The sequence below is a fragment of the Phragmites australis genome, chromosome 8 (assembly GCF_958298935.1).
Source record: "Phragmites australis chromosome 8, lpPhrAust1.1, whole genome shotgun sequence".
In the NCBI taxonomy this organism is placed as follows: Eukaryota; Viridiplantae; Streptophyta; class Magnoliopsida; order Poales; family Poaceae; genus Phragmites; species Phragmites australis.
Window position 1 is genome coordinate 33,918,590 of NC_084928.1, and position 25,839 is coordinate 33,944,428.

The 25,839-nt window shown below is 47.0% G+C and overlaps 1 protein-coding gene across 1 annotated transcript; it reads left to right on the plus strand.

The window, feature by feature from the left end:
- Nucleotides 1-241: 241 nt before the first annotated feature.
- LOC133925987 (protein RGF1 INDUCIBLE TRANSCRIPTION FACTOR 1-like) lies at nucleotides 242-4,074 on the plus strand. The gene is made up of 4 exons (XM_062371721.1): nucleotides 242-436; nucleotides 3,066-3,140; nucleotides 3,263-3,403; nucleotides 3,584-4,074. The coding sequence occupies exons 1-4, from the start codon at nucleotides 266-268 to the stop codon at nucleotides 3,950-3,952; spliced, it is 756 nt and encodes a 251-aa protein (XP_062227705.1). The 5' UTR covers nucleotides 242-265; the 3' UTR covers nucleotides 3,953-4,074.
- The last annotated feature ends 21,765 nt before the right edge of the window (nucleotides 4,075-25,839 follow it).

Genomic DNA, 25,839 nt, shown 5'->3' on the forward strand with positions numbered 1-25,839 from the left:
AAATCACGGGCCCGTCCCCGACACTTGGACCGCCGCTACTTTTGCTTTGACCACCGAACCCATATGGCTGTCCCCTTGACGCCATTCCCCCCGCAGCTCAACTGCGCCCCGCCTTCCCGTCCTCCGCCGCCGCCTCTCTATATATAGACGCGCGCAGCCGAAACGGACCGCTCGCTCGTTCATACGTAGCTGGCTGGTCACCCGGCCGTCTGCGTACATACGTAGAGAGAGAGAGAGAGAGAGAGAGAGAGAGAGGTGAGGAGGGATGGGGATGAGGCCGGGCTGGGTGGGGGGGCTGGTGGAGGAGAGCTTCTTCGTGGAGTGCGCGGCTCACGAGGACCGCAAGAAGAACGAGAAGAACATCTTCTGCCTGAGCTGCTGCGCCAGCATCTGCCCGCACTGCGCGCCCGCGCACCGCCGCCACCCGCTCATCCAAGTAACAATCTCCCAGCCCTCCGCGCTAGCTCGATCCTGCTTCTTCTACCTGCTGCATGCTCTTCTTGAACCTGTCCGGTTATCTGTTAATTTCTGCATGCACCACATGCTCGATTGCCAATTATTTCTTCTCTGATACCTTCATGCTTGCGCGTGCAAGCAGTTCTTGCTATTCCGTTGGTTACATGCTGCTGATCCTGTGCGGAATTAATAGCTATTTTTGCTGAATTCAGTGTTCGGGTGCGTGTAGGGACGCATGTACTTGCTCGGCCCGATTACACAAACCTTTTGGGCTGGGTGCTACTGCTTCTCAAAGGAGTTTGACTAGCAGCACTGTACTGTAGGTACCTGCTACGTTCTCGCCTTAATTGTAGTGGCTTAATTGCGGCGGGCTTGAGTTAGCGCAGTCCCAAGGCAATTAACGCCCATCTTTCTGCTTCCCCTTGTCGTTTTCCCTGACGCCCTTCGTTTAACTCACACCCCGCTTAATTACTCACACTTGTTAATTAACCCCACCTAATTAATTTAATTTCCCACAAGATTTCAAAAAGATTCCTCTCCATGAATCATGAGAAAAATGATTCACTGCATCTTCCCCACTGGTCTCGCTACTAATTTCACTGCATTTTTCCTCCTCGTGTCCTGCTCGGGCTTGGTTTGGTGGCAGGAGTAACTCTTTTGATCCCAAACAAGCATCGTCTTATTATTAACCTGAATTTCCATCCGTGTTAATTTTCTCTGCTCGTAGTCATCCTGATTGTTCTCTTTTTAGCGGTTGTTCCTGCTAATTTCGTTCTATATTAATGTAAAAACCTCTATTCTTCTTTTAACTGACGACAGCGCTCGTCAAAAAAATTCCATCCACCACTGCATGAGCATGACTCTCTTTTGTTGGCCGCTCCTTCGCTCGCCTGCAAAAGTTGCAGCAAAGTCTGCCTCCCTCTGATCGCTGCTGCTAGGTGCATGATCTTGACCTTTCCACACTCTACCTCTCTTGCCTGCCGTTTAACGGTGCTAACAGTGATTCCACTGTTCTAACTTTCCATTCTCTCCCACTTAATTGTGATTTTTTTCTGAATTAAGTCACTCCCAGTTCCTTGCCCTCCAACATATTTCTTTCTTGCACACTCCAGAGTCTGTAGTACTGCAACAGCTGCATGCGAAGAACATTTGTGACACAAATGGGCTGGGTTATCCTGATTGCTTTGCCATGTATAGCAAAGCACCGCTCCCTGATCCTCACTCCTCCTGCAAAGAAGGCGCTGGTTGGTTGATAGATGGATGGGGCTTCCTGGGGCTACGCCTTGCACGTAAAATAGTTACTGCTGCCATGGTCGAGGTAAATTTGCCATATGTATGCATGGTAAAAGAAGGCGTCCTGTTGCCATACAAGGGCCTCAATACTGTTGCCCCCCTTTGTATAATCCCTGCTACCGTCCAAAGGAGCCTTGATGATATGACACTGTTCATCCATTCATACCACATTTAGGACATATTTGGTTGCTAGCTATCTTTCATGTCACATCTTAGACATGTCATGTATTCCTAAACATATTTTTGATTCCTTGTTATAATTGCAGCTTGTTAAAAAATTTAGTCTTTTTGCTCCGGTGATAGACTCATTTTCTTACCAAACTTTACTATAAGTGTGACGGTCATTTTATTCATCATACTTTTTGAGACAGTCACTATTTGCTTAAGTTTAAATGCGACAAAGTTATACGCCAATCAAACATGCCCTTAAGTTGCAATGGCTTTGTAGTGGCCAAACCAGACGGGAGGCTCCCTAGTTTCACTCCTTTTTTTACCCTAGGGTTAATCTTGAGGACGAGTTTTGATCGTTGTGCCCTTTGGATGTTGCTTGGGGTCTGATTGGTTGCTCTCATGAGAGCAATATAATCTGACGGATATGTATAATCTTAGAGAGAAATGTGTTTGGTTGTTCATATGCACTGTTCCAGTCTGCCCTAGCTCATGCAAATGTACACCTGCAGTCTGGTTTGGAAGGAAAGCACGATTCGAGTTTTCCTCCACAGCCTAATTACAATCATCTTCATATAAACAACTAATTACAATCTTAACTCTTGCATCCGCTTATACAATCTTAGATTCAGTCAATAAAATAAAAACTTAATTTAGTTTATCCAGACAAATATAACTAAATAAATACTCTCTTTTCTCTAATAAATATAACTTTACTTAACTTAAACTCAACTTAGGCTGCATATACGGTGGATGCTCGCAACACCGTAAGGCAACCAATCGCACCTCATTTTGCACCCCGGGGCAGGGGCATTTTCGTCGTTCCGTCCCTCGCTAAGGCTACAGTAGTCTCCCGCGAAGAGGATGGCGACGAGCCACCGGTCCAAGCGTCGCAATTATTACCGGTGACTCACCAGGCCCTTCAGCGTGCATGCATCCGGATCAGGATGAAATTATGGAGTAGTTACGGAGAACCTCACCACGATTCACACACGACACACCAGCCTGATCGAACGCTAAATTTCTAAAAGATTCTTTACTGATAAGTGATCTCTACGTATCATGTCCTTTGTCACTTGTGTATATACAAGCAGTACTGTATTTGTGACCGTATAAAGATTTTTTTAACGCGTATAGTACTTGGTCAGGTGCGGAGGTACGTGTACAATGACGTGGTGCGCCTGGACGACCTCGAGAGGCTCATCGACTGCTCCTTTGTTCAGGTGATAACTGTCAGACAGCCAAGTCTGAAATACTATCGCTGCTACTAGGAGTAGTAGCGGCCGGTGATTGGACATCGTTTGCATGCCTGATCATTTTCTTATCTTGTGGTGCATGCATGCAGCCCTACACGATCAACAGTGCAAAGGTGATCTTTCTGAAGCCGCGGCCTCAGTCTAGGCCCTTCAAGGGCTCTGGCAACGTCTGCTTGACATGTGACAGGATCCTCCAGGAGCCTTTCCACTTCTGCTGCCTCTCTTGCAAGGTAAGTACGTAGCAAAAAGAAGAAAAAAGAAAATCTTAATTCAAATGTGTCACCCCTGGCACGTTCCAGAGTTGCTTTGCACACATTCTGGCATGCATTCATGGTGCACGTACATTGCCACGATTCCGCCATGAGGTGGTTAACTAAGAATGGTTGCACGCACGCACGCATTGCATGCAGGTGGATCATGTGATGACGCAGGGAGGAGACCTGTCCAACATCCTGTACGTGCCCGGCGGGCCGCCGGACCTGGGCTGCGGCTTCCCGCGCTTCGAGAACCTCCGAGTCGACGGGTTCGACGACGACGCCGGCCAGTACGACCAGGTGATCACCCCCAACTCCATCCTCGAGGACCCGCTGCAGCGCAGCAACGGGGGCAGCGCCAGCGGCGGCTCCAGCAACGGCAGCGGCAGGAACGCGTGGCGTGTTAACGGCGACGACGTCCCGAGGAAGAAGAAAAGCGGCGGCGGCGGCGGGTTCTTCCCTCAGATCGTCCTGTCGCTCGGCAACAGGAGGAAGGGCGCTCCCCACAGGGCGCCGCTCGCCTAACCGAGCTGCAGCCTGCAGCTAGCCATTCCATCGCGCGCTAGTACAGATCGAACTCCCCCCTATATATATGTGCTATTAAGTATGTTGTTGATTACCACTAGCTAGCAGTGTTAGTAGAGGTACTTAAGTGTAATCCTTTTATTAGCCTTGTAGAGTGAGAGAGAGAGAGAGTGTTGTGGTTGGACGCTGGTTTGAGAGAGAGAGAGAGATGGATGCCCTTTTCTAAGGTAAGGCCATCTTGGTGCAGTGTTTTGACGAGACTTGAGTGGAGGCAGTGAGAACTCAAAGCAAAGCTAGATGCTGCTCCTGGTAGCAACTCCCCCTGTTACGAGCCCAGGTAGGCGCATGCTCCTCGTGGGTCCCCTGGTGCAGGGCAGGGTGCCCCAAAGGGTACGTGGCTACCAATTTTGTACTTGATGTAACGGGGGCTACGTTTCCTCGATTGCATTGCATGCATGCGGACTCTATTGATTCCATGATCTATATATAATGTAGATGTTGATGAATCGTGAGTCGAAAATGTTGTTGCATCTTGTGAGGATGGAGAATCGTGCATGATTGATGCATGCATGCGTGCGTGCGTAGGGTAAACCACGGTACTTCCATTGTGTTTGGGTCTCCATCGGTTTCGTACTCATTGTCTGTGCTTGTGTCCGACCCGCATGGACGGGACGAGAGTATGCAGGCGTATGGTTTATCAGCATTGTTTTTTAAGTTAAGATTCATATTAAAAATAGTTAAAAATTATAAGGTACGTGAGAATCAATAAGTACATAAGTATTAAACTATATAAAAAAATAGACAAATTTATGTAGACAGGCCATCAGGATATGTCACTTAATAGTCATAAGTAATGGCTCATAATAAGATTCGTCACTTATATAGCCTTGAGTCGGAGTTAAACCATAATCTGTCAACTCATCAGTGACGAGTCATCCTAGACTATCATCAATGATGAATCTCCCTAAACCAGTCATAAGTGACAGATAATGTTATAACCCGTCACTGATGACAAGCAATAAGTAACGGGTCACTTATGACTCAGCTCTATACTAAAGCTGGCAAGGTATTGTTTTTCTTAATTAATATGTCTAACTGAAAACTAAAAGTATTATGCAGATCTGAAAAGATATTATGCAGAAAGGTTATAATTATGCTATAGCTGAATATTTATACATAAAAGCACAAATGTAAACACTAAACTTATAATTGGTGTAGGGTACAACGGCATAATAGGCACAAATTTTTTATTTTTCTCTTATTTTTTTCTCACTTCAGCAACATTAGAATAGGAACTATTGTATATTTTTGCTCAATTTTGATGTAAAAGGTGACGGCTATGGATAAACGCGGGTTCTAAAATTGGTACAAAAGTTTTAAGGGATGAGAACTCAATCTTACAAGCTATTTTTGGCCTTGAAAAATTTATCGAACCTGACAAAGTAGGAGATAAATGCATGTAACTTTTTTTAGATATCCGTAGAGTCTAAAAATGTCAAAATCGGAGTTTGTACAAAAAATTATATCCGTTTTACCAAAGACACTCCGAGTCACCAGTGACATGAGAAATTCTGAAATTTTGTTAATCAAATTTTGATCGTTGACATTAGATATACTAAAATTCATAAAAATTTTGTACAAATTTGATATATGATAATATGAATTTCATAAAATTTTATATGTAAATCAACAATTCAGTAATCAATAATTCGCTGAACTCAGTATTAAACTATTCAATAATCAACAATTCGACAAAAACAGTCATCAATGATGGGTGATTGGTCCTAAGTGACGGGTCACAGTTATGACCCGTCATTGATGACCATCGGCAAAAAAGGTTAAAATGATAAAATATCTGACTTCCATTGGAACGCACGCTGAGTGTGAGGTGGTAAGGCAGCTACACGTGTAGGGGTAGGTCGCTGTTTCGATCCCCACGAAACGTAGAGTATAAAAATAATGTGAAAAATAGTATGTGACACGTGACGAGTGATGATGGCCTCTACATAGGATGGTTCAGGTGAAAAATAATTTTTTTTTGATTTTTCCACATTAAAAAACACAAAAAAAACGTTCATTAGAAAAGTCATAAGTGACGGGTACTAAATGAGGTTATAAGTAAAGAGTTCTAATCCTGTTACTTAGTTACGTTATTGGTGACGTGTTTAGAATAATAGATACGGTCATAACAATTATCACTCATCACTTATATCTCACACTGTTATATAAAATTGATGGAGAGTCGAGATAGTCTATAAGTTAACATAGCATGCAAAGTTGCATTTCCCGGTATGGACAGGCCGACGTGCTCGTCCGCTGTGTTAGGGTCTGCTTGGTAGAGCTCTGATTTTGTGGTGAGAGTGATTCTATGGTGGAAGTGATTCTGTTTGTAAAATCGTTTGGTATGCTAGTGGTGGAAGTGATTCATGAGAGAATATTATGTTGAAATCGAGGAGAATCAGTGGGGAATCAGGTGTAAACTATTTTTTTTTAGCTCCCACCTTGCTATACAAAATGGGAAGTGATTCCCGCACGGAATCACTCCCCGACCAGCCCGTTTGGTAGTGCTGGGAGCGATTCCGACGCGAAATCAGCTCACAGAGCTCTACTAAATGAGATCTTAGTTGGCGAAATAAAAGAAAATTTTGGCCTTGAAAGCGTCTCTTCAATTTGGTGACCCTGTTTCTGCCGTGCATGGGCCATATGCATGGTCGTCATCAGATCGATCTAGAGCCAAATCAGAGAAAGAACGGGTATTTTTGGATGTACTTGCCTGAATGCATGTACTCTGTCAACTGCTACTATACGTATGTACTTCCACCTCTCCATCGCTAAGTGCACGAATACATGCACGGTGTCGACTGCATATATATATACCACGTACGTATGTACGCGCCTAGCTAATCAATCGGCTGCATGCAGTTGACATCATGATTGTCCCAATCATGAAATGGCAATCGATCAATACATGCGCCGTAATGTTCTACCACTAGGATACACGGGCACTGTATTTCATAGTAGCTTTTTTAATAATAGAAAAATAACTTTAGATCTCTGCACCACAAAACATCTAAATTTAAATTATTTTAAAAAAAAATAGACACGCAAATACGCGTACAATATACTCGAACTTTGTAGTAGGTCTAGACAAACACCCTCGACCAAACTGCCCATAATAGCTTTGGCTCGACGCAATGAAGTAATCTATCATTTGTCATCTTAACCCGGGCTTGGTGCCAGAATCTATGGACGACCGGTGATTAGTATCAAAAGTCAGAGTACGTATGTGCAGCACCTCCAAGGCCAGCTGCGCGCGCGCTTTACCACTTTTTTTGAGTGGCCGAATTAAAGCAGCGTTTTTTTTTTTGGGGACCAGAGCTGTGTCGGCTTCTCGGCAGGAACAGAAGGCCACCTCAGATAAGATCCGTCGTGTTGCGTCACTGCTAGCTCGCTTCTCAAGCGACCATAGATCATTCGCAGCTTCTGCATTTTCTTCAACCTCGAGTCATGCATGCATTGATGCATGAACACGTCGTGGAGTAAGACGTACTGTAGCGTAATTCGAGTTCCCTGCGAAATTGCAACTTGCAAGTGGTATTTGGGTTGATTCAATTTCCACGAGAATCGTCAGACGATCCTTGAATGTTGAGGCGACATCAGCTAGCTCAGCTCGTAATCCAAGAAGGGATACGGCAACTTGGTGTTCTCCACGTGAAGACCCATGGCTTCGAGATAAGAGTTGTTGCCTTGTTGGAGTAGAAGACGAGAGGTCAGAGATGCACGATGAACTTTCACCGAGAGGAGAGCCGTGATTGCGCGACTCGATCGTCTTTATCTTTATTTGCACAGAGCTATTTAATTTGGACCATACCAACTTCGCAGCTATAGTTTTTTTTTAAAAAAAATCGAATTTGAATATCCAAGACTTTGGATTCTTAGTTCATAGATTTTGAAGCTTGAAAGTTTCAACTATGTAACATCTTGTTGGCCTTTTCAGACTTCAGTTTTTTTCAACATTTTCTACAGTCTGAATTAATTGAAGTTTGATTGAGCTGAAAACCAATACTACTACTCGATCACCAAACACACCTCATTTTTAAATAATAGAAAAACATTCTAGCATCGGTACTATATAGTGCACACAATCTAAACAATTCGAACTTTGTACCCATGTAGCAATACTAAATTACAAAAAAAACTACGAAATGTCACGGGTGAATTGAAGCCTCTTCCAACACCGCCAAGAATGCTAGCATCCAAAATGCTTGTTGCTAATCAACAACTGCAAGCATATCATCTAATATACCGTTAGCCATCGCCACACATATATGTACTGGTATGCTTTGAAACTTGAAAGTTTCAACTGTGTAACATCAGTTGTTGGCCTTTTCAGACTTCAGTTTTTTTCAACATTTTCTAGAAGCAGCCAAACGCGGCCATCCAAGATAATTATCAGTTTACTGCAGTCTGAATTAAGTGAAGTTTTGATTGAGCTTAAAACCAATACTACTGCTCGATCACCAAACATACCTCATTTTTAGATAATGGAAAAAGTTTCTAACCTCTGTATCATATAGTGCATACAATCTAAACAATTCAAACTTTGTACCCATGTAGCGATACTAAATTAAAAAAACTACGAAATGTCACAGGTGAATTGAAACCTCTTTCAACACCGTCAAGAACACTAATCAACAACTCACAGGCATAATCATCTAGAATACCGTTAGCCACCACCACAACCAATATGTATTGGTATGTTGTATCATCCTATGACGACGCCTTCAAGAGAAGAAGGATGCCCGTGGGCATTACCGGTAACCAGATCCGATCCAAGAATTAGACCAAGGCTTTCACATGAACTTAGCACCAAAATCAACACCCTTTGACGCTTTGAAAAGCCAACATCAGACCTTCGTCACTGCCTCTAATTATGAGGAATGAGAATGTCCACCGACAACCTCGTGGAGAGGCCGAACCAAATCGATCTAAAAAGAATACAGCACAAAACTGAGAAAACTTGTGAGGAAGAGGTCAAATCCACAACGATCCGAGAATGCTAAGATCATGCAGGGAATTGCAGGGATTGAGTTGTTCATGACGAGATGATGGCCTCCCTTCGTCTGGCAAATTTGACTCCCCTTGCCACCTCAGATCGAGACAACTGGGGGGATCAAACCCGACACACCACACCGCACAGAGGACACACGTCAGTGATCATCAACATGTAGGCCCCAAAGGCATGCACGACCGGTCCCCTCTGATCCACGCCACACATAGGATCAAGCACATAATAAACGCCAATCGCTAATCGAGGAATCTATGAGATCAGAAGAGATGGCGCAGGCAGGGATCGATCCCCACAAGCAGCTCGTGGTGGCAGGACCGATGAAGGAGCTTGTCCCGCCACCACTCGCCAAACACACCTCATATATTATAGTGTTCTGAAAATCGGTCTAATCGGTCGTGCAGTCGTACTAGATACCCTCACCGGTTATGGTTATGCAGAAAACGAGTACTTAATAGGTTTAACCGGTTGATTAACAGGTAGCCCGGCTTAATCGACTGATTAACAGGAGAGTAGAGTAGTCCTACTGCTCTCCATCTCTTGGTCTCTTTCCTGCTGCCCTCTAGGAAGCAGTAGCATGCAAGCACTTTGCTAGGGAGCTAAGAATAATTTCAAACATCACTGTGGCAGTCTTACAGTATTTAGTATTTTCCTTTAGTCTATTTCTGTCCTGTAGCCCTACTGACTGAATTGTACGTTGATTTGTTCTTGATATTGTCAAGTAGACAGTTGGTGATTAGATTCAATGTATTGTAAAATTATTAAAATCAATGTTTAAATAAAAGGACCTTGTAAGGACAGGTTACAAGGCTGAGTGCTAAGGGATCCGCATCCTCTGAAGTAAAGTCAGGGATGCTACAATAGGTACCGTGTCCGTGTAGTTTTTTAATGTAGTACTATACTGGTACTAGTATTGTAGTAAGAACATTGTAGCGCTCAACTATGTCCATCCGCTCGCGATCTAACGGCCGAGATCTGAACAAAGTCATCTTACTGTAGAATCTTGAGCAAAGTTAGAGGATACAGATCTGAGTACAAGACCGACTACCGTACAATCACTAATAGGTAGGATGGCCGAGTGAGTACCGGTTACCTGATTTTCAAAACCTTGCATAGGATAAATCAAATCCAGTGTTCTGAATTACTAATAAGCCATTTTTAGATTTCTTCACTATGTGTAAAATATAAGTTGTTCTACCCTTGGTATATTTTTATCATGATTTACCCTTAATTATCCTAGTTAATGTGGGAGAAAGTGTGCATACGACTTGTATTAAAAGAACTAGCATATCATTAACTATAAGTATAGCATAGTTATCTTACTCATTTTTAATCACTATTTATAATTCTAAAACGATTTACTCCCTCCGATTGCAAATGTAGATTGTTTTAGACTTATGCACAAAGATTAAGAAAGTAGATCAAATGATCTTGTTGCCTTTTATTTATTTTGTATTGGAAAAGATAACTCATTCATCTGTGAGAGTGGTAGCATTTATTAAAAAAGGGCAAAACGAGAATAAAAGAAAAAAAATACATAGAAATTTGAGAATGACTTATATTTAGAGAATAGTTGAAGAGGCTAAAACACCTATATTTGCAACCAGAGAGAGTATATTTTAGATCGGAGGAAGTATTACAGTGTATTGGGGACTGCGGACCCTGTCGGTGTGAGCATACGGGAAAGCCTTTATTTCAATATGAGCGTTTGAGGCCGAAATCTCTTCGGTTTGCATGCGGCTTAGATTGTGTTGCTGTTTGTGGACAAATCCCACTGTTTACGGGAAAGAAACCAGTGCTCCACTGTGCCACTAGTCCTATAAAAGTTCAATCCTTATCATCGTTTGGTCTTATCTTAGAGATTTCTTGTCTTGTCAAGCTTAAGCTGGCTTAATTTATTTGCGCGCCGATGCTGATATAGATAATGTGCTGCCGAGAGAGAGTATCTCAAGTATTTGGTCCTATTTGATAGGTCTCAGATTGAAATCAAATTTAGAGTTAGTAGGCTAAAGTAAAATGTTTATACATCTACTTTTTTCATTTAAAAAGAAGCTCATCAAACACTCTGATCTATCTTTTGCTTTAGCTTCACACAAAACTAGAGTTAACTAGTCTGCCAAATAGATTTGAATCACTACATATATGATCCTAATTATATTTTGGCTCGGTGCCTCTTGTTCGGATAAATATTGCAGATGGATCATGGATGAGGCAACATTGTTTATTCTGACGACAGATGAAACAATGAACCGGAACAAAATTGCTACAGTTTGGCAACAAGATGTTAATGGTAGGCTATGCGGACAAAGTGCAATGAACATAAAAGTTCAACATAAAACGTGTGCTCTTTTAGGTGAACTGTGGAGATGGAAACTGAAGAAATAGTTGGCTGACAAACGTCTGATCAGGTGCAACGTACAGTTCCCTAGTTCATATGATTAGCGAATCAATATATATATATATATATTAAACGCGGGCGGCTTCACGTGTTCCGAGACTATCCACGTTGGCCTTTGCATGTTCGGAATAGATTCCGAACGCCGCAGCTCACGGCCGTCGGATAAGCTGAGGTCGCCTCGCATCGTCCCCACTTCTATACCTCTATATAATACATCAGTTCAACTCTTATCTACATCGATATAATCTTCTACCATATATAGATTATCTTTCCTTCATATATCTAATCTGTGCACACATGAATCCTGCTTCCTCAAAATAGAGGGCACAGACCTATTATCATATGGCTTTATCAAATCCGATAGCTCAAAACACCAAATTCATCCAACACTCACGAACCCACGATTGTTTCGCTTTCTCTCCAAGTCCTAGATCTACCTAAATCCAAACCCACCGAATCCTCCGCAAACTCTACACAAAACCCTAGCCCCCAGCTCACCGGTCGCCGCTCCTCCCGCCCACTCGCCGGAGCTTGTGTCCCCCTCCTCGTCCTCAGCTCCTCTTTTCGCGTGCTTCATGTCCTCCAAGTCCCCGCTCCCTGCCGTCATGGCCGCAAGATACCAACCACCGAATCAGGTCGCAATTGACCTCCTCAACTACACCGTCCCCAATTTATGTGTTCGTCTCCTCCCCAACCGGTGACCACTGAGGCGAACCCTCGTCGATTCCATTGTGACCTCTCTCGATCCAGCAATGATTGCAGCTTCCGGATCTCCCGGCCGCCGCTTGGTGCCAGGGTCCTTCGACCACTCGCTCCAACAGGGTAGCGACGACGTCCCGCTCTCCGACCCACGCCCCGCGCATGCCTGCCGGCTCCCAAGAAGATCTCACTCGCGGCCTTCGCCGAAGTCGACTCGCTCTGGTTCTTCTGGGCCACAGACCACGTGTAGGTGGGTCTGATCTCGCTCCGCTCGAGCCCACCACCGTCCACAGCGAGGTCTGGTACGGTGACCGCAACATCCCCACCGCCACTTCCTCCGCCACCTCCTACTTGCACATCACCACGGGGTCCACAGAGGTGTACAACCAGCTGTACCCATACCCGGGCCAGGGCATCGACCACACGTGCAGCCGTCCGCGGCCCAGTTCTACCAAGGCATCACGGACGCGCCGTGGGTGGTCAAGCCCCTCTTGGCCTGCTCACCGACGTCGTCCCCATGGTCAGCTACCGCCGCCGCCCGTACTTCGTTCTTGCAGGTTAAAGATCTGAACTTTCTTAGTTCCATCAGATTGATCGAGCCAGCGCGTTATACTTGTCCTACAATAATGTAGGCATGATCGGCGTGTCATCTATGCTGATGTTGTCTCTGCACCGTGAATTGGGGATCATGCTAGATTGCTGGCACTGACGGCGCAAAGCGCAGGCGCGTCCATAGGCGACGTGACGGTGGACGCCCTGGTTGCTCAGAACAGCATCATGCACCCACCCCTTTCTTCCGACATGCAAAGCCTGTGTGGGTTTAGCTCCTCTGTCGGGGCATTGCTTGGATTTTCCATAAGTGGCTTGCTTGTTCACTCAATGGGCTCCCAGGTGTTCAAAATATGGATCCATGTCAAAACTTTACATAGAATTTGGGCGTATTGGTTTAACTTTATTTGATTCAACGTGTTTGACATTTTTGTTTGCCGGTTTTTATTATCATGTCATGTTTGCATTGAAACTTTTACAGAGTTAAGGGCAAAAAGACAGAGACCGGTGCTTTGGTAATATCTACTTTCATTAGCAGTGTTGTTTTTTTGTTTGGTCTAAGATTATGAGGTAAACCCCTGTTTGCTTGAAATTCTAGAAGATAGTTTGATAGTTAGCTTGTTATACTAAAAGGTACCCCCCTAATGGCAATGTTGTTGTGTTTTGGAAATCGGTGTGCTGCATGCCTTGTCGATTAGTTGGTTCAACTTAGACAGTCTAATGACCCTGTTATTTGATTCAACTTATGTTCTCATTTTTTTTTTCATTGTGGTTTTATTTTACTTTAACCATAGTGCCATGCTATCATGTATTTGTGCACCAGGATTCCGTATTCCTGCTTGCCATAGTATGCTTGACAACGTAGAAAGCTGGTGATTGGTTGCGTTATGTTTAATCACTGATTCTTCAGCCCTGACTTAGAGAATAGTGACTTCATGATTTAAATAGAACATGGTAGGACATCGTATTACCAGATTGATTTTTTCAGATTGAATGTGCTATACCAGCTGCTATTTGGGTCCTCGTGCTGTAATTGACATGTCTTGGGTGGTTTAAGGCAAACTGTCATGTTCTTTTCTTCATGTAGTCCAATAGCAACCGAGGATGGCAATGATTCAGTAAACATGAATAACTAAAATATCCTGACCATATAGATGTCTCAACCAACGGCACTTCTATGTTTAAGGATGCTTCTTCTTATTAAAATTAAAATTATCTAATACTTATTTATTTGTCATTTGTCATGCAGGCATACACATTGCATCTTCCTCTATTAATCAACAGCATTTTATTTTTAAGCTGGGAGGGGTTTTGGCGTGCATGCTTGCGTAATGATTCTCAGAGGTATTAAAATGAATTTATATGTGGAATTCATGAACCAATTTAGGCTCAATAGACCATACTTTTATGTTCTACTGTGACTCTGTGAGGTTCATCTATTTATTGTGATTAAGCAACAGTACAGCAATTACATACATGCATTGACTTTAAGATTTTTCACTTGTCACAATGAGCCGCAAATACTCCTTGCACATTTTCTTGTCCTAAAGCACCATATAGGATCTGTTTGGTAGAACTCTTTCTGATTCATATTCTCTAAGAGGAGTGATTCTTTGAAGAAAGTGATTCTATGGCTAAGAGTAATTCTCTAAAATAAAATATATGGAGGAAGTGATTCTCTACAGGAAGTGAATCAGGGGAAGCTGCTTTTTTCAGCTCCTAACTTTTAGTTCATTTCAGAGAATCACTTCCACGGATTTCACTCAGGGAGCTAAAAGTTAAAACCTGCTGTTTGGCAGAGCTCTCCTGATTCCAGCTGAAAAGCTGCTCTAGAAGCTCTACCAAACAAACTTATAGTATAGACAAGTAGTTATGGCAATCTGATGCTTAGTTGATAAGATGCAAGACGCATTGTTTTTTTTACGTGAAACATTTTGCCTCAGTTTGGATGGAGAGAGAGTATATGAAAAAGGTAGCTTAGAGAAATGTTTTGCTTGTTTGGTAGGATATTTTAGGGGTAAAAAAATAATATAAGGAGACGAGAGAGAGAAGGCAATAGGAGAAAATGTGCCCTCCAGTAGTCATAGACTATCTTCTTTTAAAGGTTTTAGAGAAAGGGATAGTTGAGGAAACAAAAAAAGGGATTGTGTTAAAAGTCATTTTTATAATTTTCATAACTTTTACCAACTTACATAAGAGTAGGAAGGTCTATAAAACTAGGTAAAGACTGTAGCCTAAACCTTATTTCTTTCCTTATCCCTCCATCTCCAACCAAAAGAGCACTAAATCTTCCCATCATGCTTTTCATAGGCCATTTTTTCAACTTACTGTGGGGTTACTCTTGTGGCGTTTAGGGATTTGAGCTCTCTATTTTAAGATGGGTACAGATGTGGTTCAATCATAGCGCTATCTACAGAATTTGAATGCTTAGAGTTATGATATGGATATGACAAGGATTAGTTTGCTCGAAAAAAGAATGGCAAGGCTTAGTTTTACTATTTTACGAAATTCTTAGTGACCATGTTTTATTTTAATTTCATTTTATACTACGTCATCGGTGTAGTTCTGCTTCAAGAGGAGGGAAAAGGATACCAGAGTTTTGGTGTTTTGGTCTTGGAAATCATCGAAGGAATACCAAATCTCAGATATAAATTCTCAGCCTGGAGGAATAGGCAATTTGAATCTATGGTTGACGGGAATCAGGAATCATGATGACTAGTCCTTAACGAAGCTAGAAGAGATTGAGGTAACAAAGCTTGCAATATTATGCTTGCAGAATGATAGCAATAGTTTGTTGCCATTGTTTTGTTGTCTTATAAGTTCAAAAATATGATCTCATTTTTCAGACCGGCCGCTGAAATCTCGAGGCCTGCCTCCCCCGTTCGATTTGCTGCCGACGGGTGATGCGGTTTCGTCACGGTGCTACTCGCGCGGGAGCTCGGTCTCACCTCCGCCTGTGTTGTCGCCTTCGCCGAGGACCGGCCTTCTCCATCCGGTGTTCTCTCTCCACCCTCCTTAGCCCTCCTTTGCATCCCCCGATCGGTCGCTCTCCTCCGCCCTCTCCCTCCAGATTTGGCTTCCCCGAGGTCAGGAGCAATCCACGTGTGTTATGTCACTTTTGTTTAACAAATTTTGGGTGCCTATTACAACACACGGATAGATAATCTATTTTTGTTTAACAAATTTTTGGTGCCCGTTGCAACGTACGGGCAGAAAACTAATAACTATAAATGTACCTACTCAATGCATATGTAATAACAAAATTTGTTGGATTTTAGCAGTAGAATGTTATTCTGGATAAAAGACGAACGTGTGCGCATATGCATCTTCCAAACTAATTACATCAACTCACTAAAATTACCATCGATTTACCCTGTGAGTACTCTCATTTATTTAGTACTTGGTCCATATCATTATATAATTAATGTTTTCTGACAATGATATGTAATAATGCATGTATAGGATAGGAAATTACTGGGGAATAAGTTCTTGATAGACATATTGAAGTACAATGAGAATGATTTTAAAGATTCATTCCTAAAGTTACACAGGAATTTCTTAAGCATATCAAGATTTAGATGGTTTCAAAAGATATAAAAGTTACGATATTATTTTACGCATGTGGTTATATATTTAACAATATAATAACTCTATGTATCTTTTCTTTTTTACGTGAATCTTAAATCTATCTTATTATATATTTAATTACCCAAACATATATCGTCTTTTAATTATTTTATTTATATTACTAAATATCATCGTAGCGTTAACACGGGATATTATACTAGTGATTCCTGAAGCTTCGAGATGGAACCAGAAGAGCATACCACTAACAATTGCAATGCAAATTAAATAAACTACTCTGTTTGTAACGCAAAGCTTCATATATGGTTCATGAATTATTTTCCAAAATTAACTAGACGACACTGCCATACTGGTCGTCTGAATCTCTCTCTGAATGATGAGAAGAAAAAAAGAGCAAGCAACGGGTCTGAACCTGATACAGTACTACTAGTAGATAAGAAAGGCTCTGCGTCCGTACCGCATGGTTTAATGTGAGCCGTACACTATCTGTCTATCGCTGTATTGAACCGGTCTGCGTGTGTAGCCCATGTGCCGTGTCACTGCTAGCTGGTCCTCTCAGAGAAAAAACCAATGTCCCTGCAAAAATCAGTGAGGGGTCTCTGCTAATTCAGACACTATTCTGTTCACACTCCAGATCTCCTAAATTTGTAAGTTTAAGTTCCCCATTGAAGTTAGATGCGAACTGCACATTTCATATTCAGCGAACTGATTCCATTTCGATTGCAGATCCTGAACTGCACATAGATCAAACTGATTCCATTCCAAATTCAGCGAACTGCACATAAGCACATTGCAGGATCGAAAAAAAAAAATCAAGTTCTGTGTGCAGGCATAAGTAATACAGCTGGTGTCTCAACAGTTAGCGATAATTTGTATAAAAAAACTACGTAGCACTCCATGCCAAATTGACGATGAGTAACAAAAAATACTATATTAGGATATTCTATGATTTTTTTATAATTTTTGGGTATATTTTTATCTTCGAAAAGAAAATATCTAGCCGAATGAAAACCGCTTGTAGATAACAGAATATCTCATAAATAAAAAAATTTATCTACAAGAACAGGAAGAAAGACTTCAGAGACTATGCAACGCTCCCTATATATGCAAAGCCTGAGGATCCTGCGGAGGATAGCTCGAGCCAAGTTAGAACTTGAATCTGGAACAATCTGATGAAAAATTCACGATGGATCTAGACGAGAGGTTCTACGACAAAGACTGGTTTCTCGGACGAGCGGTTCTACGACAACTTCACTTATCTCACCGATAAACTGGTGATCGACCAGGTGAACTTTGTCGAAGAACTATTTGGCGATGATTCTAGCGACGAGGTGAGTCGCTTCATGGATCAATGTGACATGGACTACGACATCGAGTTCGAACTACTCGGTTTCTAAGACAATTGCAAATGCGATATTCACCACAAATCAAGATCCTCCCTCATAACGTCCGATAACATGGCTTGTCGAGATACCTATCTGGAGCAATATGATGAAAAAATCATGATGGATCTAGACTCCTCCTCTGGTAGAGATTACCCATGATAAGTCTTCGCCATCGGAGACATGGGTGACGATCTGGTCACTCATGGTGACGATCATGCAAACACATAGATCCCTATCACTCTGGTTCCAGGCGATGACCACCTTCCGCTGACCACGCCTCCCCAGAACCAAAACCCTTACAGGTCCAGGGTTTACCATCCCATGACCATTAGTAGGGGGCTCCACACTATAGATCTACAAATGGTGTAGAGACTCCTCCTTCTACAAGAGGTTCTTATTCAGGCCGAGAACTCCCATGGCCCTTGAAGGGGCAGCCGGGGAATAATCTACTCATGAGAGCAGCTTTGCGATGTATTCCGAGCTAACTTCCAGGGTACATACGCTTGCCCCGGTCGAAAAATGATATCTATTGTTGTGAGTAGATGGAGAAAGAAACCTTGCACGAGTTTGTGCATCGCTTCAGCAACGCCTAAAACATCATCCCCAAGATCAGGGACTACGATGTCATCCAAGCGTTCACTCAAGGAGTTAGGAGCCAACGACACGTTGAAGATGTCGCCAGGAAGGAGCCCAAGACAGTTAAAGAGTTAATGAAGATCATCGACATAGCCTCCAAGGCCAAAGAGGCACTCCTCTTTGTCAAGGAGAAGGCCTAGGGCATCAAGCGTCATTAGCCTAGACTCAATATCGACATATCCAAGAGCAAGCGCAAGAAGAACACCAAGTGAGGTAAGGGCAAAAATGCTAAATCTGCCAAAGTTTTTGCGGATATACCCGACAACATCCCAACAAGCGCTCTGGTTCATTCTTGGGAAAGAGCTATACACCAAGCACCAACGAACAGGACGGTAAGACTTGGTGCAATCTCCACCAGACCGACAACCATAGTCTCCATGAGTGTTGTCTCTAGAAGAAGATAGTCAAAGCTGAGATTAAAAAAAGTGGCTAAGGAAAAAAAGACCAAAGTCATGGCCAAAAGTAGGGACTCCAGCTTCAGCAGCAGCGTAGATGACTCAGATTTGATGTCTTTCTAACTGGACAAGAGGACCATCAACCACATGTTTGGTGGTTCTGCGTCATACAAGTCCAAGCAGCAGTACAAGATAGTGTCCTGAGAAGTCTTAGTTGCTATCTCCAAAGGTCATCAAGCTGTTGAGTAGTCGAATATAGAGATTTCTTTCGGCCCGAACGACTGCCTAGAGAATTTTATACAACCAGTCTGCTTCCCGATAGTGGTCGAGCCTACGATAAACAATTGGAATGTCTCCTGAGTGCTAATAGATGGAGGAAGCTTTCTCAACATCCTCTTTGTGGGCACACTCGAAGCGATGCAGATCTCCCGATTTGTCATCAAGCTAGTTGTGAAAGCCTTTCATGGTATGCTACCACTGATCCTCATCCAATCTATCGGCCAGATATCGCTCCCTGTTACCTTCGGAAAGCATGACAACTTCTGGACATAAAATATTATGTTTGATGTGGTCAACTTCGAGATGATGTACAATGTCATCTTTGGAGAACCAACTTTGGCCAAGTTCATGGCTACTGCGCACTATGCTTACCACTTTGTGAATATTGCTGGACCCGAAGGCAGGTCTCCGCAGCGACAAGCAAAGTCTCAATATGGTGTCTCATCACCGACCCAGCAAGAAACCCTAGAGGTCAAGGATCAAAGTGAACGAGAGGCCTTAGTCATGAACACAACCACAACGCCTTGAGATGCAAACCCCAAAACCCAAGGGTTTGGCTCCATGACTAGTACGGAACCCATGTAACAGCGCCTACGCTACCCCAAAGTAATAGGATCCTTGCTTATCAGCTTAATCTAGTTTGTGTTGTTTACATTTAAGATATTAGGTTGACAATAGTTGGTTGGTCGTCAGTTAGCTCTGTAAGTACCAAGTATAAATACTAAGTGTACCTTCGTAATAATAAAGATGATATTACCTTAGAAGTCATTTGGATTCTTTTTCTGCTTTACTTGTCTTCTCACGCATTCTAATGCCCGACAAAGGATAAGTCGCCTTTTGTGAACATCATCCCCGACGCGCACTCGGGTCGGCGAAAAGCTATTTCCACAACCTAAAGGCAATATGACATCTCTTGATTTTATTACATTCTTTCTATTTAGACTGTCTACCCAGAAAACCTTTCCGAGCAAACAGTCGAAGGCTTAACAAGTACTTAGCATTAGAAATCAAAAATGACATATTGTGTACATTCTAAAAACTAATTCTAACTAGAGGGGAATAATCATTATGTTGCTTCCTTATTGTGTTCCATGGGTGACCGAAGGCTATGACGCTTCCCACTCAAGCGGACCTAAGGTTGACTATAATAAACGATATGACTAGTGATTGACGCATCCCGAACTAATCAAAGGAATAAGCAAGTAAGTAAATCACAATATGCTATCGAATGCATCCAACACCGAATACTGTCGGTGTATTAGAAACCAGGGGTCTCTGAATCCCGAGACCGGGCCGGCCATCCGCCACATGTCACCATCCCGCGAGGTCCACCCTGTAGGATAAGAAAAAACTAAGTCCCGGGGGAAGGTGCTCGGGGCCGTAGCCTCTAGGTTCCAGAGCACCCCAGTTCCCCGATGATCCACAGAGTCCAAGTACCGAGAAGGAAGTGCTCGGAAGGTTTCTTACTTATCCCCGAGTACTGTAGTCCCCCGATGATCCAAACACCGAAGTGCTCGGGAGAGAGTGCTCGGGGCTGCACGTGGCAGCCCCCGAGGACTCGGTTCCTCGAAGGTCTCACCGAAGTACTCGGGAGAGAGTGCTCGGGGCTGCACGTGGCAGCCCCCAAGGACTCGGTTCCCCGAAGGTCCCACCGAAGTGCTCGGGAGAGAGTGCTCGGGGCTGCACGTGGCAGCCCCCGAGGACTCGGTTCCCTGAAGGTCTCACCCAAGTACTCGGGAGAGAGTGCTCGGGGCTGCACGTTGCAGCCCCCGAGGACTCGGTTCCCCGAAGGTCCCACCGAAGTGCTCGGGAGAGAGTGCTCGGGGCTGCACGTGGCAGCCCCTGAGGACTCGGTTCCTCGAAGGTCTCACCGAAGTACTCGGGAGAGAGTGCTCGGGGCTGCACGTGGCAGCCCCCGAGGACTCGGTTCCCCGAAGGTCTCACCGAAGTGCTCGGGAGAGAAGGCTTGGGGCTGCACGTGGCAGCCCCCGAGGACTCGGTTCCCCGAAGGTTCGCGCAAGATCGTCCGACGACCCGAAGTGTCCCATCGTCGGGGTGTCAGCCAGTCAAAGGCCCAATGCCGCATTTAATAGGCACGCGCGGCCTGACATCCTGACATTCTCAGCTGCCCACGCTCCAGTGTCAGACCCTGCCATGCACTGGCAGGGGGGCGTGGGTCCATTAAATGCACGGGTCCCATCCCGTTTCATCCGGGTGCCTCGGGATAACGTTGCCAGAATCGAAGCGCTCCGCCTGCCACCCCGCCCTGGCAGAAGAACAAGACAGGGTGGGCGCACCGGGCAGCCTCTGAGGCTGCCCGGTGGGCCCCCTTAATGGCACCTGAGGGCATCCACAGTGGCGGGTGGTCGGATGCGCGCCGCATTTTTCCACCGCCCCTGTCACTTTGCCAAGACGGAATGATGATGCCTTTCTCCGTGGCACCTTGGCACTCGCACCCCCTCTTTCCCATTCAGGATATGTCGAGGTCGGCGCGCCTATAAAAGGAAAGAATGGAGAACACGTAAAAAGACAGACCGTAAGAAAAAAAGAAAGAGGACGCAGACGCTCGAACCAGCTCAAGCCAAGCTAGAACACGAGAGCCTCAAGCTCTCAGTAAGTGGCTCTCTCTTGTAACCAGATACATCCTTGAAGAATTCCCTTCAAGGATAGATATAGCACTCACACAGGAGTAGGGTGTTACGCCCCCGTGCGGCCCGAACCTGTCTAAACCCCGGTGCACCCATCTTTCTCGCACTAGGACGATCATCTCCCACCAGCCACTGCATTTATTTCCGTTTCCCACTTATTTCCCAAAACAAGCTCGTTCAGGATCATCCCCCCGGCCGAATCTCTAAAAAGGGGTCTCTCGGGATCCCTGCGATAGGAGTTCACCCTCCGACAGCTGGCGCGCCAGGTAGGGGGGAATATCCCTGGATTGTTTGTTTCACTTTTTTTCCCACAGGAAAAGATGGCCGGTGGGCATCGCCTCCAGCGTTCCGGCTCCACTTCCAGTGACGGGGCGCTGCCCGACGCCAGAGGAGGCCCAGTCGCTGCTGCGTACCAGCAACAGCCACCATCCACGTGCGCGTTTTTTCCCGCTCAAGGGGATCAAGGCGTTGGGCCCATCAGGGCCGCCGCCGCAGCTGCCGACGCACTTTCCGACCCCCAGCAGGTGGTCGGGACCCCGGCCGCCCGGTCCGCCTCTGGACCGCGTCGGGTGCCACCACGACGCGGGCTCGCTTTCAGCGAGGCTAGCCCAGGGAGCGCGCTGCTTGCAGCACATGCTCTCCTTAGGCACCCGCCCGTTCAGGCCACGCCGAACACTCCGGAAGGCCGGTGGATACAAGATGTCGTCGCTTTGGTCGGCACTGCTCGTCGCCAGGTGCAGGCCGGGAGTCCTCGCACCACTTCCCGGCATGGTGCCGCCAGAGCCGGCTCCTAAACGGGCAACACCCGCACGGGCCGAGGGGTCTCCAGGCGGAGTGCCGTCCCCCTGGTCGCATCTGAAGCCCAGGACCTTCGTTTGCGCCTTGACGAGCGGAGGAGCCACGAGGATGCCCGAGTTACTCTCGAGCGTCAGCGAGAGACCCGGCAGGGGGTCGGGGCAGAGGACCAGGCTTCCTCTCTCCCGGCCCAAGGCCACCGGGGATCCCCGGCTCGCCGCCACTCGCCACTGAGGACCCCCGCTCGCGCTGCGGGGTACGGCACCGGCTGCCGTGCTTTCACCGCCGAGCTCCGTCGGGTCAGGTGGCCTTCCAAGTTCCACCCCGAGCTGCCGGAGAAGTACGACGGGTCCATCGACCCCGTCGAGTTCCTCCAGATCTACACAACGGCTGTCCAAGCGGCCGGAGGCAGCGAAAAGGTGATGGCAAACTACTTTCATGTTGCCCTGAGGGGCTCCGCCCGCTCTTGGCTTATGAACTTACCCCCAGGGTCTATCGGCTCCTGGGATGACCTGTGCCACCAGTTCGTGGCCAACTTTCAGGGCACGTTTACGCGTCCCGGTTTGGAGTGCGACCTCCACGCCGTCCAACAGCAGGAAGGGGAGACGCTACGGCGCTTTATACAGCGTTTCAGCCAGGTTCGCAACACCATTCCACGAGTGGCCCCCCACGCTATTATTGTTGCTTTCCGGCAGGGCGTCCGCGATGAGCGGATGCTCAAAAAGCTAGGTACGCATGAGATCGAGACCACTGCGGAACTCTTCGCACTGGCCGATAAGTGCGCCATGGCTGCGGAGGCCAGGGCGTGGCATGCTCCTCGCCCCGCCTCCGACCAGCCAAGTTCTTCCCGCTCCGACAAGCGGGAAAAGAAGAAGAGAAGGAAGCGCGAGGCCGCTCCCGTTGAGCCAACCCAGGTCCCCGCTCACAGGGTGCCGCAAGAGCCCGATCACCGGCAAGAGCGCCGGCCGGGTGTCGATCGACGCCCCGTCAGGGCCCCTGCTCGGGCTCCTCCTCGGGCCTCCGTGCCTACGAGGGCCCCGGCTCCAGCAAGGGCACCAGCTCCAGCGAGAGCCTCGGCCCCTGGCCGAGCTCCCGCTCCAGCGAGGGCCCCCGCTCCCGCGGGGCCCGAGCCAGGTAAATGGTGTCCCATACACCAGACCAGATGGTACGACCTCACGGAGTGTCATACGGTCAAAGGACTCGTGGAGCAGCGCCAGAGGGAGCGTGACGAGTTCCGTGGAGGAGGCGATATTGAGGTCGCCCCCGACAACGCCGAGCTCGGCTTCCAGGAGCCCGAGCACACCGTCGCCTTCATCGACGGGGGCGCGTATACGCCTTCTTCGCGCCGTGGCATCAAGGTCATGCGACGCGAGGTGTGCTCGGCAACCCCGAGCGAAGAGGCCGCAAGGCCCCTAAGGTGGTCGGATACTTCGATCACGTTCAGCATGGCTGATCACCCCGCCAGTACTGCAGCCGTGGGGCGACTACCTTTGGTAGTGTCCCCCACTGTCTGCAATGTCAAGGTCGGCAGGATGCTGATCGACGGTGGTGCTGGCCTCAACCTCCTTTCTAAGGAGGCTTTTGAGAAGCTACAGGTGTCTTCCCGACGCCTAAAGCCGTCGCTCCCTTTCTGTGGAGTGACCCCTGGGCACTCCCTGCCCCTCGGGCAGGTTGAGTTGCCTGTCACGTTCGGGAGCCGGGACAACTTCCGCACGGAGTGCGTCCTCTTCGATGTCGCGGAGCTCCCTCTCCCCTACAACGTCATCCTCGGGCGTCCGGCGCTCGCCAAGTTTATGATGGCCGTGCATTATGCATACCTTACGGTTAAGATGCCCGGCCCCGCAGGCTCCATCTCTATGATCGCCGATTCCTGCGGCGCCGTCTCCTGCGCTGAACAGTCATACATGGCTCTGGTCTCAGCGCAGGCCGAGGTCGATGGCTCTACAGGGGGCCCGGGACCCTCTTCATCCAAACCCCGACTCGCCGCCGACACCTCTGTTCCAACGAAGGAGGTCGTGGTGGGCGAAGACGCCACCCAGGTTGTCTGTATCGCCTTCCTCCGAGCTAACGTAGACGTGTTTGCCTGGAAACCGTCCGACATGCCCGGGATCCCTAGGGAGGTGATCGAGCATCACTTGGCGGTGCGTCCGGACGCCCGCCCGGTGAAGCAGAAGGTCCGGCGGCAGGCGCCAGAGCGCCAGGAGTTTATCCGTGAGCAGGTCAGCAAGCTCCTCAACGCCGGATTCATCCGAGAAGTCCTCCACCCCGACTGGCTGGCAAACTCAGTCATCGTCCCAAAGGCCAATGGCAAGCTCCGCATGTGCGTGGACTACACCGACCTAAATAAGGCTTGCCCCAAAGATCCCTTCCCCTTACCTCGCATTGATCAAATTATAGATTCAACTGCGGGATGCGATCTTTTGTGCTTTCTAGATGCAAACTCTGGGTATCACCAGATTCGCATGGCCGTAGGGGACGAGGAAAAAACTGCTTTTACCACCCCGGTGGGGACTTATTGCTACATGTCAATGCCTTTCGGCCTGCGCAACGCTGGGTAATCCTTCCAGCGCGCTATTCGTATTACTCTTGACTCGCAGGTTGGCCGTAACGTCGAGGCTTACATCGACGACCTCGTGGTCAAAACCCGAGACCGTGCCACCCTGCTCGTGGACCTTGCCGAGACTTTCAACAGTCTCCGTTCTACCCGCCTCAAGCTCAACCCGGAGAAGTGTGTCTTCGGGGTGCCGGCGGGCAAGCTCCTTGGTTTCTTGGTCTCTGGCCGAGGGATCGAGGTCAATCCAGAAAAGATCCGGGCCATCGAGCAGATACGACCCCCGGTTCGACTCAAGGAGGTCCAGCGCCTCACCGGCTGCATGGCAGCCCTCGGGCGCTTCATCTCCAAGCTCGGGGAGCGAGGGCTCCCCCTCTTCAAGCTTTTGAAGAAATCCGGTCGTTTTGACTGGACGCCGGAGGCCGAGCAGGCCTTCCGCGACTTAAAAAAGTACCTTACTTCGCCACCCGTGTTGGTGGCTCCCTCTCAAGGTGAGCCCCTACTACTCTACGTTTCGGCCACTCCTCAGGTCGTGAGCGTAGTGCTGGTGGTGGAGCGTGACGAGTGTCGGGGGCCGGGTGCTGGGTCCCAGCTCCCAGAGGCCCCCGACCACTCACTTGTCCTCGCGGCTCCCCCTGGGCAAGGGGTCGAGCCCGAGCACACTGCTCTTCCCAGCCAAGGAGTCGAGCCCGAGTGCCCGGCCAGCCCCGACCGTGCCGCCAACCCTGGGGGCTGCAGTAGCCCCCCGGGTGGAGCCGCCGTCCGGGCTCGCCGGGTGCAGCGACCGGTGTACTTCGTCAGCGAAGTCCTCCGGGAAGCCAAGACAAGATATCCCCAGGCGCAAAAGCTACTCTATGCCGTGCTCGTCGCCTCCCGGAAGCTGCGCCACTACTTCCAGG